This window comes from Mus caroli, unplaced genomic scaffold (genome assembly GCF_900094665.2).
Source record: "Mus caroli unplaced genomic scaffold, CAROLI_EIJ_v1.1 scaffold_16822_1, whole genome shotgun sequence".
Lineage (NCBI taxonomy): Eukaryota > Metazoa > Chordata > Mammalia > Rodentia > Muridae > Mus > Mus caroli.
Window position 1 is genome coordinate 1 of NW_018391039.1, and position 20275 is coordinate 20275.

Below are 20275 nucleotides of genomic sequence, written 5' to 3' on the forward strand. Positions count from 1 at the left end.
GTCAGCCGACCCTGCGCTCTAGCTCCCCTGGTGCTGATCCGGCCGGATGAGGCCTGTGGCCCTACTCAGGCCGGTTTCTGCTTCCCTAACTAATGCAGTCTCGGCATCTCTTTCTTTAGGTTATAAGATTCATCTATAATTTTGTTGAAGATATTTACTGGCCCTTTAATTTGGAAATCTTCACTCTTTTCTATACCTACTAACTTTAAGTTTGTGTCATTGTGTCCTGTATTTCCTGGATGTTTTGAGTTAGGAACATTTTGCATTTTCTCTGACTTTTGTGTCACTATTTTCTATGGTATCTTCTTCCCCTGAGATTCTCTCTTCCATCTCCCATCTCTAGTATTCTGTCGGTGATGCTTGCATCTATGACTCCTGATCTCTTTCCTAGGTTTTCTAACTCCAGGGCTGTCTCTCTTTGTGATTTCTTTATTGTTTTTATTTCCATTTTTATATCTTGAATGGTTTTGTTCATTTCCTTTGCCTGTTTGGTTGTGTTTTCCTGTAATTCTTTAAGGGATTTTTGTGTTTCCTCTTTAAGGGCTTCTAGCTATTTGCCTGTGTTCTTCTGTATTTCTTTGGGATTTGAACTCAGGACCCTCAGAAGAGCAGTTGGTGCTCTTAACCACTGAGCCATATCTCCAGCCCCTGTATTTCTTTAAAGTAGTTATTTTTGTCCTTCTTAAAGTCCTCTATCATCATCATGAGAAATGATTTTAGATCTGAATCTTGCTTTTCCAGTGTGATGGTATATTCAAGACTTGCTATCTTGGGAGAATTTGGTTCTGATGATGCCAAGTAACCTTGTTTTCTGTTGCTTATATTCTTGTGCTTGCCTCCTGCCATCTGGTTATCACTAGTACTACCTGTCCTCACTATATCTGACTGGAATCTTTCCTTCCTGAGATCCTGGTTGTGTCAGAACTCCTCAGAGTCCAGCTGTCTCTGTGATCCTGTGACTGTAGGATCCTGTAATCCTGAGATCCTGGGTGTGTCAGAGCTCCTGGGAATAAAGCTACCTCTGGGACCCTGAGATCCTTGTGTGACCAAACCCCTGGGATTCTGGGATCCTGGGATCCTGGGTATATAAGATCACCTGGGAGTGAAGCTTCCTCTGAGTGTTGTGGGACTGGCTGCAGAGGCAGAATTCGGGCCCAAGTTCTACTCAGGGCACCAGCCCAGATCAGAAGGAACCTGTGACACTAGATGGGCCAGGTTCCTCTATCCCTGGAGTCCTCTGGTCCCAGTTACTCCCGGTGGGTGTTGGGACAGATGTTGTGTCCTCCTCACCTCTGGTCCTATGATCCTGAGTGATAGGGTGCCTGGGAGTGGAGCTTCCTTTTGGGTGTTGTGGGACTGGCTGCAGTGTTCAGGCCAAAGGCCTGCTACTCTGCACATTCTGCAAGCCAGCATCTTACATTCCTTGGTATGCCTCCCTCTCAATATAAATTGCATGCTATTTTCTCTGTATTACACAAATGTAGTCAAATTCTTAGACTTCATCTAACAGTTTCCTGTCAATTTTTGCCAATATAGCTGCTTCATGATCTTCTGTTCTAGAATTCTTGGTATTATGGATTGAAAAGTGCTTCTGGAAGAGTTTACTATACTGAGATTTGATGACTCAAAACATATAAGTCAGGAATATTACCAGAATACCCTATGATTGAAGTTTTTCATGAGTGTATTTTGTTTCTCCTTGAGACAGAATCTTACACTCTGGTCCAGCCTGTCCTGGACCTTACTATGTAGCCAATCTAGTCTTGACCCTACCTGCCACTGTTGCATTTAATTATATGCTACTGCCTTTGCTCTAGGATCAGCTCTGCTATCAGCCTCAATCTGGCTTCCATTTTATCCTTGGACAAATGACATGCACACAGATTGTTCCTTGACAACTTGCCTTCTTGGTACAGCTGCTGGGCACTGATATCCCCCACTGGGAAAAGCATGCCCTTATCAATTTATTATCATCATCTCTTTACCTGCCCTAAACTTCACTGACTAGTTCCACCTAGCCTCTGTCAAACATGCCTGGCCACCTGCCTAGTCATGGCCATAGGCCATATCCCCCATGAGATCTCATATGGTAGCTGTGTTCTTTTATCTCCAAAGCATGACAGAAACTCCTCTCTCCTTCTTTGTGGTTGCCTATCTTCCTGGGACCTAGAAGTGCCACCTGTACCTTCTGCCCAGCAATTAGCCTCTGGCCTTCTTAACAGACAAATCAAGAACCAACTGGGGAAGAGTGTCTTAGCATCAGAACCCTCCCCCCCCTTCATGCCTCAGCCTCCCAAGTGCTAGTATCATAGAACTGTACTACTACTCCCAGCTTGGAGAGACAAAATGCTATATAGACCCTACAATATTTAAGGAATACAATGGAGGGGAGAATTAAAAATAACAATAATGAAAGAGTTCATACGAAGTATTTTCAAAGGGAAAACCTAGTAATGAGAGAAATGAAACAAAGTGGCACATCATTTAAATGAAAATAAAAACAAATAAACATGTGAAGAGATGCTATAATCCCCAAGGTGCAGGAAAATACAAATCGGAAATGCAGTATGTGGGGCTAGGAAGATGGTTCAGCTGGTAAAATCACTTGCTCTGAAAACATGAAGACCTGAGTTCTTCTGATTTGGAATCCTCCAAATCAGTGTAAAAGGCTGAGTGTGACTGTGCAAATCTATAAACCCCAACATTAGGAATCAGAGACAGGCACATCCCAAAAGCTCACTTGCCAGCCAGTAAGGCCAATAAATATGTAAATAAATAAATAAGTAAATAAAGTTCTCGTTTAATAAAAGACTCATCTTCCCTATTCTAAGAAGGGGCAAAGTGTCCACACTTTGGTCTTCATTCTTCTTGAGTTTCATGTGTTTAGCAAATTGTATCTTATATCTTGGGTATCCTAAGTTTCTGGGCTAATATCCACTTATCTGTGAGTACATGGAACAAAACACCCATGGAAGGAGTTACAGAGACAAAGTTTGGAGCTGTGACGAAAGGATGGACCATCTAGAGACTGCCATATCCGGGGATCCATCCCATAACCAGCTTCCAAACACTGACACCATTGCATACACTAGCAAGATTTTGCTCAAAGGACCCAGATAGAGCTGTCTCTTGTGAGACTATGCCGAGGCCTAGCAATCACAGGAGTGGATGTTCACAGTCAGCTATTGAATGGATCACAGGACCCCCAATGGAGGAGCTAGAGAAAGTACCCAAGGAGCTAAAGGGATCTGCAACCCTATAGGTGGAACAGCAATATGAACTAACCAGTACCTCCCTGGAGCTTGTGTCTCTAGCTGCATATGAATCAGAAAATGGCCTAGTCGGCCATCAGTGGAAAGAGAGGCCCATTAGTCATGCAAACTTTATATGCCTCAGTACAGGGGAATGACAGGGCCAAGAAGTGGGAGTGGGTGGGGGTGGGGGGGGGTGGGAGGGTATGGGTGACTTTTGGCATAGCATTGGAAATGTAAATGAAATAAATACCCAATAAAAAAAAGGACTCATCTTAATAAGGCAGAGAGCACAAGAGGAATTCACCCAATTTCTTCCTGTAGTCTTTCTACACATTCTTCCATACTTGTGTATGCAAGACACATGCACACAAAAACACATACACTGAGAGAAGAAGAATGTAATAAGATACCACTCTCAACCACTTATTTGAATGAATTATCTTTGACAATACAGACACTGGAAAGGTAAATCAAATGGGTGAGTGGGAAAGTAGTTGGTGTGTACCTGGGTTCATGATGAACATAGAGATATGAGGAAAATAGTACTGCATATATTTTTTTTTGTAGGGAGATCAGGCTTATAGGTAATTTTGAGGGTTAGAGACAGTTCTTAGTGAGGTGTTATCTTTTTATTCCTTTAGATATGGATTTCAATGGATGGTGGCAATACTTTTGAAATGCTGTGTGACTTATTCAGAAACTATATAAAGATGTCTTCTCATAGCTTTTATACTTCAGATATTGTTTTTATTGGCAATGATGGAAGGATTTTCATGACAAAGGCAGGTGAGGAATTTTCTATTTGCTGTTGTTGCTTGTTTTACATGTGGGTCAGAAAGGTAAGCTGTTAGAAAAACATGTATTAATTGACTGACAGTAATGTCTCAAACAGTGAGTAATGGATTGGTTGAATCTACAGAGACAAATCATATGAACAGCCATAATAAACACGAAAGCTGCACTAGTATGCTGTATACCCAGTACTGTTTTCTTCTCCCAAACCAAATAATAACAGATGTCACAGTGTAAATACAGTTGTGTCCCACATGTTATAGACAGCGTGTCATTCAATACTCACAACCACAATGACAAAAAGTGATTTTTCTTTGATTTTGCTCTTAAAGTAGATACAGTTTAGGTCACAGAAACCTAAGAGATGATGCCGTATTAAAGATAGTTTGGTCTCCATCTTCTTACAGTTTTTTGATCACAAGGCTATTGGCTTGTTGCACAATGAAAGAAAATCTCATGGTGATTGACCTAAACCTACTATTGCCTGCTCCTTTCCAATATATTTGAAGGCTGTCAGCCAGACTCAGTACATGAATCATGAAAGGCATGGTCCTGGTATTTCTGCATCTCTGTAATCTGCATTTCATATTGTCATTCTATCATTGAGTTTTAAAAAACTTCTTGTAGTGAATTAGCGTTTCCATTTTGTTAATAATTATTAATTACAATTTGATTACATGATTTTCCCTTTCCCTTTTTTCCTCCAACCCCTCCCAAATATGTCCTCCCTCTTTCCCTCAAACCCATGGTTTTATTTTATTAATTGTTGTGCTGTAAATTACATATATATACATATGTATATATATACATGTGTATATATATACATATGTATATATATATGTGTGTATACAATATAACAATATATAATATAATGCTACCAGTATGTATATTATTTCAAAGCTGACCACTTGATATTGGCAATTCTATCATGCTAGTCTTCCCTGGTTAAGACTATTTCTCCTCTTCCTAGCAATTATTGCTTGCCTCCAGTTCTTTATCTTGTGTTGGGGTCTGTGAGGTTTCCCCTTCTTATGTTGTCATGTCTGTTGATTGTTTGTTCAAGTCTTGTTTTGGGAGTCATATAGGTATATTGCCCCTGATATTTCTAGTGGATACACACTGGATATATCTTGACTCCCTGTTCTGGCTCTTACAGTCCTTCTTCCCACTCTTCCACAATGTGAACTGAGAATTAGGTGTAGTAGTTGTATTATCACTGTATCACTTGCAGCTGGGCACCACATGATCACTTCTTCTCTGCCTTTTGTGCTTTCTGTAGTGGCTGTCTACTGAAAAGGGAAATTTCTTTGATGAGGTATGGAAGCTTTTCATATAAACTCTGTCTATAAGGATAAATATTTAGAATGAAATTATGAGCTATGTTGGTTTGGTGGAGTGGTAGTAACAAATTCTCACTCAAGCTCCATGAACTCAGAAACCCAGAATACTTAGCTAGGTTTCTTATACAAGTCTTGATTTCCCTCTTGTTGAGACAAGTAAGAGAGCTGTTGGTTACCACCAACATATGTATGCCACTATTGCACACTTAGGGTTATCATGTATGCTGGTAATTGTTGTAGTTCATAGGTTTGATAGCTGTGTAGAACTAATGGCTGATTTCTGCCCTTAGAACTTCACATGACACCATCTGGTACTGTGGAAGCTAGTAATCAAGGAAAGAGGCATTCAAGTGAGACCCAGCATAGTCCTGTTTAAAATGCATAGTGACTTCAACAATAGAATTTACCATCAACTACGTGGAGGCAACCAAGGGTGTAAAAGTCACTTTTATTTGTCAAATGAATTTGTCATTTAGAATGCATACTGCTGAGTAAGCTCACCCTTTCTAGCTCTTCTGAAGACTTGTTAGCTGGTTCAACTCAGCTGTTCTGCCCAAACTCTTATCCAAACTGACTCATTCAAACTGGCCTCTCTCAGCTTCTGACTGTATTGTTCTGATTGGCCTCAAACTCACTCTGGCAGTCTGTTCTAATCTTCCTGTTTCTTCCTATTCTCTAGCTAGTTCTGTTTTCACTTGCAACACTTCTCTGTAAAACTCTGATAAAACTGTATCCTGTCCCACCACCCCCTCTTCTCTCACCCTCTATTCTTTCTTTGCACTGCCTCCTTTTTAAAAATTAATTTTATTTATCTACACCCCAGATGTTCCAGTCCCCCTCTCCCAGAATTCTTTACCATGTTCCCCTTCTCCTTTGCCACAGAGAGGGTATGTCCCTTCCCTGGGGCATTAAGTCTCTATAGGATTAAGTACAGCCTCTTCCACTGAGGCCAGACAAAGCAGGCCTCTGCTACATATTTACCTGGGGCCTTGGAGCAGACCAGTTATGCTAACTGGTTGGAGGCACAGCCCCTAGAATCTCCTAGAGGTCTAGGTTAGCCAGTCACTGTTCACCCATTCCTTCAGTCTCAGCTCCATTTTTGTTTCTGCATTTCTTTTAGACAGAAACAGTTCTGGGACACAAATGTTGAAAGTGAGTTGTTATCCCTACTCATCCACTGGGGACCTTGTCTATCTATTGGAGGCCTTCTCTTCAGGTTCCATGTCTCCACTGTTGGTCATCACATCTAAGGTTGCTCACATTGAGTCCTGGGAGCCTCTAACATCCCAGGTCTCTGGGACTATGTAGAGGTACCCCCTACTTCCTACATCCTGCAGTGGCATGTTTCCGTTCAATCTCCTGGCCCTTTGGGTTTCTCTCCTGTCTCCCCTCATACCTGATCCACTCTCCCTTTTCCCCTCCCCCTATTCCTACCAAAAACCCTCCCTCCCTCTGCCTCCTTGTCTTGTCACTGATTTTATTGGAATTGCTTGTAGTTTTTCTCCATTTAATTTGATGTTGGCTGTTGGTTTGCTATATATGGCTTTTATCACGCTTTGAAATGTGTGATGAATTCCTGATCTTCCAAGATTTTTAACATGAAGGCATACTGATTGTGTCGAAGGCTTTTCCACAATCTCATGAGATGATTATGTAGCCTTTTTTCTTTCAGTTTGTTTACATAGTGTACTACGTTGTTGATTTTAATATTGTAAACCATCCCTGCATCCCTGAATTGAAGCCTACTTGATAACAGTGAATGATGATTTTGATGTGATCTTGGATTCAGTTTGTGAGAATTTTATTTATTGAGTACTTTTTTTTCTTTTCCAATTTTTTATTAGCTATTTTCTTCATTTTCATTTCAAATGCTATCCAGAAAGTCCCCTAAACCCTCCCCCTCCACTCCCCTACCCACCCACTCCCACTTCTTGGCCCTGGCGTTCCCTGTACTGGGGCATATAAAGTTTGCAAGACCTAGGGGCCTCTCTTCCCAATGATGGCCGACTAGGTCATCTTCTGCTACTTATGCAGCTAGAGACACAAGCTCTAGGGGTACTGATAAGTTCATATTGTGGTTTCACCTATAGGGTTGTATAATCCTTCAGCTCCTTGGGTATTTCTCTAGCTCCTCCATTGGGGCCCTATGTTCCATCCAATAGCTGACTGTGAACATCCACTTCTGTATTTGCCAGGCACTGGCATAGCCTCACAAGTGACAGCTATATCAGGGTCCTTTCAGCAAAATCTTGCTGGTGTATGCAATTGTGTCTGCGTTTGGTGGCTGATTATGTGATGGATCCCCGGGTGTGGCAGTCTCTGGATGGTCCATCCTTTCCTATCAGCTCTAAACTTTATCTCTAGAACTCCTTCCATGGGTGTTTTGTTCCAAATTCTAAGAAGGGATGAAGTGTTCACTCTTTGGTCTTCATTATTTTTGAGTTTCATGTGTTTTGCAAATTGTATCTTGGGTATTCTAAGTTTCTGGGATAATATCCACTTATCAGTGAGTACATATCATGTGAGTTCTTTTGTGATTGGGTTACTTCACTCAGGATGATACCCTCCAGATCCATCTATTTGCCTAGGAATTTTTATAAATTCATTGTTTTTAATAGCTGAGTAGTACTCCATTGTGTAAATGTACCACATTTTCTGTATCCATTCTTCTGTTGAGGGACATCTGGGTTCTTTCCATCTCTGGCTATTATAAATAAGGCTTCTATGAACATAGAGGAGCATGCTTCCTTATTACCAGTTGGAACATCTTCAATATATATGCCCAGGAGAGGTATTGCTGGATCCTCTGGTAGTACTATGTCCAATTTTCTGAGGAACCGCCAAACTGATTTCCAGAGTGGTTGTACCATCTTGCAATCCCACCAGCAATGGAGGAGTGTTCGTCTTTCTCTACATCCTCTCCAGCATCTGCTGTAACATGAAATTTTTTATTAGATATTTTCTTTATTTACATTTCAAATGCTATCCTGAAAGTTCCCTTTACCCTCCCCCCACCTGGCTCCCCTACCCACCCACTCCCACTTCTTGGCCCTGGCATTCCCCTGTACTGGGGCATATAAAGTTTGCAAGACCTAGGGGCCTCTCTTCCCAATGATGGCCGACTAGGCCATCTTCTGCTACATATGCAGCTAGAGACACGAACTCCAGGGGGGTCAGTTCATATTGTTGTTCCACCTATAGGGTTGCAGACGCCTTCAGCTCCTTGGGTACTTTCTCTAACTCCTCCACTGGGGACCCTGTGTTCCATCCAATAGCTGACTGTGAGCCTCCACTTCTGTATTTGCCAGGCATTGGCATAGCCTCTCAAGAGACAGCTATATCAGGGTCCCTTCAGCAAAATCTTGCTGGCATATGCAATTGTGTCTGCATTTGGTGGCTGATTATGGGATGGATCCCCGGGTGGGGTAGTCTCTGGATGGTCCATCCTTTTGTCTTAGCTCCAAACTTTGTCTCTGTAACTCCTTCCATAGGTGTTTTGTTCCCTATTCTAAGGAGGAATGAAGTATCCACACTTTGGTCTTTCTTCTTCTTGATTTTCTTGTGTTTTGCAAATTTTATCTTGGGTAGTCTAAGATTCTGGGCTAATATCCACTTATCAGTGAGTACATATCAAGTGACTTCTTTTGTGATTGGGCTACCTCTGTAAGGATGATACAGAAAAAGTTATACATTTACACAATGGAGTACTACTCAGCTATTAAAAACAATGAATTTAAGAAATTCTTAGGCAAATGGATGTATCTAAGTGATATTCTATAGTGTATAGTTACCACATTTTTATTATCAATTTGTCAGTTGAATGACAATTGGGTTGTTTCTATGTCCTAGCTATTATGGATAGAGTAGCAACGAATATGGACAAACAAGTATCCATGAAGTAAAATGTAAAGTGAAATCTCAAAGTATTTATAATTTGCATTTCATTGATGACTAAAGGTTTTGAATATTTTAACTTTTTATTATTTTTTAGATTTTAATTAGCTATTTTCTTTTTACATTTCAAATGTTATCCCCTTGCCTAATTTCCACTCCAAAAATCCCCTATCCACTCTCCCCTTCCCCAGCTCCCCAGCTCACCCTCTGCCACTTCCTAACCCTGGCATTCCCCTATAATGGTGTATAGATCCTTCACAAGACCAAGGGCCTCTCCTCCAATTGATGGGTGACTAGGCCATCCTCTGCTACATAAGCATCTAGAACCATGAGTCCCACCAGGTGTTTTCTTTGATTGGGGGTTTAGACCCAGGGAGTTCTGGGGTTACTGGTAAGTTCATATTGTTGGTCCTCCTATAGGGCTGCAAACCCATTGAGCTCCTTGGGTAATTTCTCTAGCTCCTTCATTGTGGACTCTGTGTTCTATCCAATAGATGACTGTGAGCATCCACTTCTGTATTTGCCAGGCACCGGCAGAGCCTCTCAGGAGACTGCTATATCAGGCTCCTGTCAGCAAAATCTTATTGGCATTTGCAATAGTGTCTGGGTTTGGTGATTGGTTATGGGGTGGATCGCCAGGTGGGGCAATCTTTAGATAGTCATTCCTTCAGTTTCTGTTCTAAACTTTGTCTCTGTAACTCCTTCCATGGTTATTTTGTTCCCCCTTCTAAGAAGGATCGAAGTATCCACACTTTGATCTTCATTCTTCTTGAGTTTCATGTGGTTTGCAAATTGTACCTTGGGTATTCTGAGCTTCTGGACTAATATCCACTTATCAGTGAGTGCATATCATGTGTGTTCTTTTGTGATTGGGTTACCTCACTCAGGATGATATCCTCCAGATCCATCCATTTGCCTAAGAATTTCATAAATTCGTTGTTTTTAATAGCTGAGTAGTACTCCATTGTGTAAATGCACCACATTTTCTGTATTCATTCCTCTGTTGAAGGACATCTGGGTTCTTTCCAGCTTCGGGCTATTATAAATAAGGCTGCTATGAACATAGGGAAGCATGTGTCCTTATTACAACTTGGAGCATCTCTGGGTATATGCCCAGGAGTAGTATTGCTCGATCTTCTGCTAGCACTGTGTCCAATTTTCTGAGGAACCACCCAACTAATTTTCCAGAGTGGTTGTACCAGCTTGCAATCCCACCAGCAATGGAGGAATGTTCCTCCTTCTCCGCATCCTTGCCAGCATCTACTGTCACCTGAGTTTTGGATCTCAGCCATTCTGATTGGTGTGAGGTGGAATCTCAGGGTTGTTTTTATTTGCATTTCCATGATGATTAAATATGTTGAAAAATTTTTAGGTGCTTTTCAGCCATTTGTTAGTCCTCAGTTGAGAATTCTTTGTTTAGATCTGTACCCCATTTTTGAATAGGGTTATTTGGTTTGCTGGAGTCCAAGTCTTAAGTTCTTTATATATATTGGACAAAGGCCCCTATTGGATTTAGGATTGGTAAAGATCTTTTTCCCAATCTGTTTGTTGCAGTTTTGTCTTATTGACAGTGTCCTTTGCCTCACAGAAACTTTGCAATTTTATGAGGTCCCATTTTTTTGATTCTTGATCTTACAACACAAGCCATTGGTTTTCTGTTCAGGAAGTTTTCCCCTGTGCCCATATGTTGGAGGCTCATCCCCACTTTCTCCTCTACAAGTTTCAGTGTCTCTGATCTTATGTGGAGTTTCTTGATCCACTTAGACTTGAGTTTTCCAAGTCTTCTACATGTTAACCACCAGTTGAACCAACATCTTTTTTTTTTTTAAATGGCTTCTCAGCCATTTGTGTTTCATCTTTTAGAATTGCAGACTAGTATTGATTTGCATTTCTGATGACTAATGATGTTAAACCTTTATGTTTTTTGACATTTCTATTTCATTTTTGAGAACTCTGTTTAGTTATTTTGATGGTTTGTATGTGCTTGTCCCAGGAAGTGGCACTGTTAGTATGTTTGCCCTTGTTGGAGGAAGTGTGTCTCTGTGAGGATGGGCCTGAAGGTCTTTCTCCTATCTGTCTGAGGATGCCCAGTCTGTTTCTGTCTGCCTTCAGATGAAGATGTAGAACCCTCAGCTCCTCCTTCACCATGCCTACCTGGATACTGCCATGCTTCTGCCTTGATGCCAATGGACTGAACCGTTGAACCTGTAAGCAAGCCCCAGTTCAATGTTGTCATCTGTAAGACTTGCCTTGATCGTGGTGTCTGTTCATAGCAGTAAAACTCTAGCTAAGACAGTAATGTACACCCTTTTAAATTGGGTTGTGTTTGTGTGTGTGTGTGTGTGTGTGTGTGTGTATGTTTCTATGTAAAGTTGAAGATTGATTTTTTCATTGTCTATGAAGAATTTATATTGGAATTTTAATGGAAATTCCATTGAATCTGTAGATTGCTTTTGGTAGAATAGCAATATTCACAGTATTAATTCAAGAGCATGGAAGAACTTTCAATCTAATGAATATCATCAGCCAAGGCATAGCAAGTTACAGTAAGACTAGGTACCTCCTTTCCTATTGAAAGAAGGCAAAGCAAGGCAACACAAAAGGAATAAAGGGCCTTAAAGGCAGGAAACAGAGCCAGAGACAGTTCCTGTACCCACTGTTAGGAGTCCCAGGAGAAGAAAAGCTTCACACTGTAACAAATGTACAGAGAGCCTATGTCAGGCTCATGCAGACTCCCTGGTTGGCATTTCAGTATCTCTGAGCCCCTATGGGCCTTGGGTATTTGTTTCTCTGAGTTTTCCATTATGTCATTGATCCCTTTGGTTCTTCCAATACTTCCTCCCCTTCTTTTGCAGGATTCCCCAAGCTCCACCTAGTGTGGGGCTCTGGGTGTCTACATCTCTTTTGATCAGTTGCTGGGTGAAACCTCTCATGATAATTGGGCTAGATGCTAATATATGAGTATAGTAGAATAGAATCAGGAATCATTCATGTATTTCTCTTTCATTCATGTTTGATTCTACTGTGGGACTCTGGGCAATCTAACCTCTGTTTCCCAGCCTTCCAGGTAATGTGAGGCATGGACTCCCTCTCATGGCATGGGATTCATCCTGGACCAGTCATTGGTTGGTCACTCCTGCAATCTCTATGCCACCTTTACACCAGCACATCTTGTAGGCAGAACAAATTGAAGGTGGAAGGTTGTGTGCCTGTGTTGGTTTCCTAACCCCTCCAATAGATGTCTAGTCTGGTTCCAGAAGATGGCCAGTTCAGATTCCACATCCCCCTTCACTAGGAGTCTTAGCTATGTCACTCTCATCAGTTCCTGGAAATTTCTATAGTCCTGGGTTTCTAGCTCATCTGAGAGATGCCTGTCCCCTCCTAGTTTTCTCTTGTAGTATTCTTTACCTTCATCCTTCTTCTACCTGATATCTGTTGTTCTCCTCCTTACCCCTTCCCTTTTCCAGCCCCCTCTCCCATCTGCCTGCAATGTCTATTCTGTTTCTCCTTCTCAAGAGATTCACATGTCCTGTTCAACTTAAGCCCTTCTTGTTACATAACTTCTTTGGGTCTGTGGATTGTAACATAGTTATCCTTTATTTTAGAGTTAATATCCACTTGCAAGTGAGTACATACCATGTTTGTCTTTCTGGGTCTGGGTTACCTTACTCAGGATGATATTTCCTAGTACACTCATTTGCCTGCAAATTTAATGATGTCATTGTTTTTCATAGCTGAGTAGTACTCAATTATGTAAATGCAGCACATTTTATTTTTCCATTCTTCAGTTTGGGGACATCTATATTATTTCCAGTTCTGTCTATTAAAAATAAAACTGCTATGAACATACTTGAGCAACTCTTCTAGTGGTATGTTGGAACATCTTTTGAGTATATGCCCAGGGCGGGTATAGGTATAGCTGTGTCTTGAGGTAAATGAATCTCCAGTTTTCCGATAACATGACATATTGCTTTCCAAAGTGGTTATACATGTTTACACTTTATATCACCAATGAGGGAGTGTTCCCCTTGCTTTATATCCTTGCAAGCATGAGCTATCTCCCAGTTTTGATCTTAGTCACCCTATTTCTGATAGAATTCTGATAGAATTTCAGTGTTGTTTTGAATTGTGTATCCCTGATAAATAAGAATGTTGACCATTTCTTTAAGTGCCTCTCAGACATTAGAGATTACTCTGTTGAGAATTCTGTTTAGCCCTGTACCCCATTTTTAAATTGGGTTATTTGATTTGTTGTTGTCCAGTTTCTTGAGTTCTTTGCATATTTGGATATCAGCCCACTGCCAGATATGGGTTTGGTGAAGGTCTTTGCTCATTTTGTAGGCTACCGTTTTGTCCTTTTTATGGTGTCTTTTCTAACTATCCCTAGTCCTAAGCCTGGAAGCCTTTGTACATCCTCCAATCTTCCAAACTTAGTCTTTCTATCTGGCTTCTCTCAGCTTCTGACTGAATTGTTCTGCTTGGCCTCATATAAACTTTGGTAATATGTTCAAATCATCTGGATCATTCTCATACTTGGCCTTGTTCTATCTTTGCCTGTGTCTAGCTCTTTTTCTTTGTTGCCTTTCTCTCTATGATTGTCTATGGAGAACTTCCACACATGTACCCATGTACCACTACCACTACACCACCTCTCTCTCTCTCTCTCTCTCTCTCTCTCTCTCTCTCTCTCTCTCTCTCTCTCTCTCTCCCCTCTTTTCTTTCCCCCTCCTTCTCCCCTTCCTCCTCTCTGCTCTGAAGTAGCATCTCTTCCTGTGTTATTCAGGAAAATGGGGGGAACTGAAAATGTTATACTATATGTAGTTACCCATGCCCTAAAAGATAATTCCACATGTTCTGGATCTAACGTTCAAGGTCAGCATTGTGTTTTATTTGTAATCTCTGTAAAATCAGGAATCTAGAAAAGGAGTGGGGATTAAATGGTGAGAAGATAGTAGAAGATATGATATGAATGGGGAAGTGGAGGAGTACTGGAAGTTAAAGGTGTAAGTGGGGATGGGAGTTTGAAAGGCAAGGGAGCAATACTTTGTAAGTTAATTTTAAATACAGCTTTGTTTGTTTGTTTGGTTGGTTGATTTTTCGAGACAGGGTTTCTCTGTATAGCCCTGGCTGTCCTAGAACTCACTTTGTAGACCAGGCTGGCCTCGAACTCAGAAATCCATCTGCCTCTGCCTTCTGAGTGCCGGGATTAAAGGCGTGCTCCACCATGCCCAGCTTTAAATACAGTTTTTAAAAAGGAACTTGTTTACTGGCACCCTCTATTCCCAGAAACATTGTATATTAATGAAAAATCTTAGTGCTGGGTTTGGGACAATTCTTTGTGAGTGAGTCATTGGTCAGCAAGAAGCCCAACAGTCCCCATAACAGCACAGGGCATTACCGTTGCTCTCGGCCTACCATAGCTAGATAGTGAGACCCTATTTCTGAGAACACAAAACTCTGGTTAGAGGACACAGAGGTCAAGCTGGATCTGACTTGAAGATCTTCTAGGATTTTTGCCTTAAATAATATGCAACTCACTCTCTTTGGTATCAATATCCTAGTGGTAACTACTGATTATTCTTGTCAGCCTGAGCTTTTCTCATGGTTTTGACCTAGGCAGAAATCTAATTTGATAGCTTCAGGAAGAGGAAACACCAATAGGGTAACAAAACACCAACCTTCCATATCCTTTGATTAGACAACCCCTTTGTTCTATACTACCCCCTACTTTAGTGAACATGAGCTATAATTAAGTGGAACTGCAAGGATGTAACACAAAGTAGTGTGCATTTTACTACTTTAGAGGTCTCAGAGCCCTACTCCCACCCAGAATTTCAACAAATTTTCATAGGTATAATATAAAATTTCTTCTAGTGTAGTATATCAGTAACAACAGGGTTCTATTTATTTCCTAACAGGATTAAAAAGATATGGTGAATTGGGGAAATTTAAGGATAAAGTTTTCACATTGTACTATGATCAATTGGGATACATACACAAACTGACTCCACGTAACTTTGATGCTGGTTCAAAACTTTTAGGGTATGGAAGTTCTCACAGTATTTTTGGAAAGGTCAGTAACACGTGTTAAAACTGTTTGCCTTCTTTTGAGAACAGATGGCACATTCTATGTGCACATTAATGAGAGGGTGTTTTGTTTGTTTGGCTAATTGGTTGGTTTTTGTTGTTGTTGTTTTGGGTTTTTCATTTGTTTGCTTGTCTTTTGAGAGGTGTTTCTTTAATAAATCCCTTTTAAGGTGTTTAAATTATATGTATGTGCATATAAGTACAGGTATTTGTATTAGGTGTGCTGAGTCTACCATGAAAGTGAAGTCAGGCAGTTGCAAGCCACTTGGCAGGGTACCTGAGAACCAAATACAGGTCCATTGCAAAGATCGAGTGTGTGCTCCTAACAGCTAAGCCAGAACTTTAGATCTATCAGGACAAATATTCTTTGGTAGAAGAAAATTTTATACACAACATTGAACACTTCCAAAATCTTCTCTAAGCCTCACAGGCACCCTCTAGTTATCATACAAAGTTTCCCAGCAGAACAGCAAACCATCTAAAACTGATCTGTTACAAGCAACTCAGGTCCTAGTGGAGTTTCTTTTCTACGTTCCAAAGTTGACTTTGAAGAAATATGATTTTTGACACCTTCCATTTTAAATAGTCCTGATCACTAGTTTATTCCTTGTTTAATGCTAACATAGACAAGAGTTTTTCAGTCCTTCACAGATCATAACAGATACATATTTTTAACTATTGTAATATACATACATACATATATATCTATATATATATGAGAGAGAGAGAGGACTTAAGAAAATTATTACTGGTACATAGACATAAAAATGAATACTCATTAACAAAGCAGCCAAGATTAAAATGTGTTTTATTTGTCTTAAAGAAAAATTTGAAAATGATGGATCTCTTTCTAGGTCAGTCCAGTCCTTGAGAGGTAATTTTGTGCCTAAGAGTATTTGCTACTCTCCTAGAGGGCCAGAATTTGGTTCTCACCCACAGAGTGACTCACAACCATCTATAACTATAGCTTCAGAATATCTGATATATATATATTTAAGACCTCTGAAAGCAGTAGGTACATATATCTTGTACATATATGCACACTATGCTGGTTTGGTTCTGTCAATTTGATACAAACCTAGATACCTCTGAGAAGAGGAATGTCAGTTGAGGAACTGCCTACATCAGACTGGCTTGGAGTCAGGTCTTTGAGGCATTTTCTCGATTAATGATTAGTGTGAGCAGTCACATCTAGACACATCCTGACATGGACTCTGCTCCATTTCCTGACTCCAAGTTCTCAACAAAAGTTATGTTCTTAATTTCCCCTTCTGGTATAATAGATATCATCTGAAAATTATTTCCTCCCCCCAGTTGCTTATGGTCAGCATTAGAAATTAAACAAGGACACATATTAGTTAAACAATCTATCCATATAGGAGGCTAGGACTATAGATCAAGAGGAAAGTGTTTTAGCATCCTCTATCTGAGATGCACACACAAAATAAAGAGGAATTCCATGAGAAGGGGACGCCACCACATACCTGGAGTCTGGACTCTGGATTCTGCAAATGCACAAAGCAGATGATGTGAGCAACCTCCTAGATATAACCAACAAAAGCCATCCTCAGAATTTCACTAACATCACTGTATTGCAGAAAGTGGCTTAGTTCCCTTCAGTGAAATTTGAAATTGTTTAGATGGAGAAACTATAGGGATTTCTATACTCTGGACAAGCTTGAAGAACTGACTCAACAATATTATTTTTCCCTCCACACAAATGATACATGCATCCTCTCAGGAAAAAGTAACCACTAGCCTTTATTATGTGTCAGGCACTACTGTGAACTCTTCATCTTATAAGAGCCATTTGTCCTCATTTTCTTATGAGGTATGAGAGGCACACAGAGAGTAAATAATTACCCAAATTATGTGACAGTTGAAGTATTAGAATCAGGCTTTTTACTGAGGCAATTGGTTTAGGGTTTGTCCTTTTAGACACCTTATTTCCCTATCTCTTTCATTCCTGTTGAGTTCCCAAAATTTAAACACCGGGAGGAAAAAATGTTTGTTGGAGTCAACTCTTGATGGATATGAGCCCTAACAGACTTTTGGTCCTAAACCAAATAGGTTGTACACTATTTACAACCCACACATACACTTGATATCCCAAGGAGCAGGTTCAGCTCCAACAACCTTTTTGAAACTGGTATTAATTTTCATTTTCACCCACTAAAAGTACCCCTAACTGTTCAGTTCAGCATAAAAGAATTAGATATCAGAAATCTAAGTAAACAGAACCTTAAGAGACAGTCTGAATATTCTGTAAGTTTAAAGAATGGGATATACCGACGAAGGCCAAATCCAGAAGCATCCAGGCACAGAATAGGAGACTCAGGGAGGAGTGTTCAAAGGGAAGAAACTTTATTGGACCTTCCATGATAAAACTCCATATTGGAACCAAATAGAGCTCCAATTACAACTAGTCATGACAAGATCTTCTGCGATCAGGATGGTGTCACCGTAGACAACACAACTCGAAAATCTGCACCTCTAGTCTCTTCACATACACCACTACACCCTCCTGCAAAGGTACAGAAACTTCAAACTCGGTTTTATTTATCAAACTTCTTTTTTTCTACACTGCAGAAAACTGAGTTTTCTCATTCACACATGTATTCAAAGATATCCAAAGATCATATTGGTATATTACTCTAAAAAGTAAAGCAGTATCATTTGGATATGAATGGGAAACAATATTGCTATTTGAATTACATTATAATTGAAGCATTAGACACTCATCATACAATATTTCCTTTTCTCCAATTTCAGGCACCTGATTTGGGATTTGAAACTGCACTAGTTCCACAGTATATCTCTGCCAAAGAATTGCTATTTTTTGCATATGTACCTCTGAATACACATAAAGCCTATCAGTTCGAAAAGTGGTTTAAACATATTCACTTGGGAAAAGTGTTAGAGTTCAGGTAATTAATGATTGTAGTTAATTAAAAATGTAGCAAGGTTAACAACCAAGAAAAAGTATCATATCTCTATTGTTCTCCACCCCACAGTAATGCAATATGAATGAATAAACCTTCAGCATAAGTCTTAAAGGGTACAAATAATATTCAAAGTATGTCTACCTAATGGCAGTAGGGAAAGAGATGACTTTAAATTTTTATTTTCTTGTAATTGATGCAAAAGTAAAAGTTCTGTCATTTCCTTTTGTATAGAAAACTTGCATTCCCTAAATTCTTTTAATAGTTCTGGTACATTTTTTACATGTTCCTTTATGTTTTCTTAGTAGAATTAGATTTAATTCTAAGTAAACAATCATGTCACCTGCAAATAGCTTCCATTTTTCTTAACATTTCTTAGCATATTTTATCAGTTTACTATTACATTTTGTAGGCCTAATAATAAACACCTTACATAGAAGATATCTTCCTTGTTACTCCTTTTCACTAAAAGAATATTTTAAACATTTCACCATAACATGAACTTTTAAAGTTTTTAACCCATTAACATATAAGCTATCTTTCTTGTTAAATGATTTGGTGATATGGTGACTGCACAAATATAAATACCTGAGGTCAGATCTTCAGCATGTGTGTGAGTAGAGAGACATGCAATGGTATGCCCGAGATCTTGGCTCTGGGAGGCAGAGAGGCAAGAGAATCCCAGAGACTTGGTGGCTAATCTGTGTAGTCCATTAGTAATCTCTAGTTTCATTGAGAAAGCCTGTCTCAAAAAAAAAAATTTAGATGTGGCAGAAGCAATGGCTTAGGAATTAAGAGGTCACACGCTCTGGCACAAGGTCCCAGGTTTGGTTACTTGTTCAATGTACATGCAAATGTTTGGATATTTAGTTTTGAACTGTTTCAAACATATGATAAGTTAATCCATAGAATTACTCCTTTAATTTTGATGAATACTATGAGTTATACTATGGATTTATCATTCTTGCTTTGTTTTCTTGCTTGTTTTGGACTTCTGTTTTATTTATGAAAACAATATACACAATTTTGGGCAGGCGTGAAAGAGTCACTCAAGAGCCAAAAATTAAGATAAATGATGCGGTTTGGATTTTATTAGTACAGGGCTAAAGCTTACTTTTCACTGAAGATGATGGGCTTCAGGGTTTTTTTTTTTTTCTTGATTTCTATTTTTTAAAAATAAACAAACAAGAATAAAATCTTTTTAAAAAATTTTTATTAGATATTTTCTTCATTTACATTTCAAATGCTATCCTAAAAGTCCCCAATACCCCCCCCCCCCCCCCCCCCCCCCCCCCCCCCTCCCCTTGGCCCTGGTGTTACCCTGTACTGGGGCATATAAAGTTTGCAAGACCAATGGGCCTCTCTTTCCAATGATGGCCGACTAGGCCATCTTCTGNTACATATGCAGCTAGAGACACGAGCTCTGGGGGTACTGGTTAGTTCATATTGTTGTTCTACCTATAAGGTTGCAGACCCCTTCAGCTCCTTGGGTTCTTTCTCTAGCTTCTCCACACAGGGGGCCCTGTGTTCCCATCCAATAGCTGACTGTGAACATCCATTCTGTATTTGCCAGGCACTGGCATAGCCTCAGAAGAGACAACTATATTAGGATCCTTTCAGAAAAACCTTGCTGGCATATGCAATAGTGTCTGCGTTTGGTGGTTGATTATATGATGGAACCCCGGGTGGGGTAGTTTCTGGATGGTCCATCCTTTCACCTCAGCTCCAAACTTTGTCTCTGTAAATCCTTACATGGGTATTTTATTCTCTATTCTGGGGAGGAATGAAGTATCCACACATTGGTCTTCCTTCTTGATTTTCTTATGTTTTACAAATTGTATCTTGGGTATTCTAGGTTTCTGGGCTAATAACCACTTAATGAGTGCATATCAAGTGATTTCTTTTGTGATTGGGTTACCTCACTCAGGATGATATCCTCCAGATACATCCATTTGCCTAAGAATTT

General features: G+C 39.9%; 1 protein-coding gene across 1 annotated transcript; it reads left to right on the forward strand.

The window, feature by feature from the left end:
- Positions 1-3895: 3895 nt before the first annotated feature.
- LOC110288962 (cation channel sperm-associated protein subunit beta-like) lies at positions 3896-18294 on the forward strand (the record flags this gene model as incomplete). The annotated part of the gene is made up of 3 exons (XM_021155185.1): positions 3896-4040; positions 15199-15353; positions 18140-18294. Coding segments are annotated over 3 exons (455 nt in total), but the record flags the coding sequence as incomplete, so codon positions are not given.
- Positions 18295-20275: the final 1981 nt, after the last annotated feature.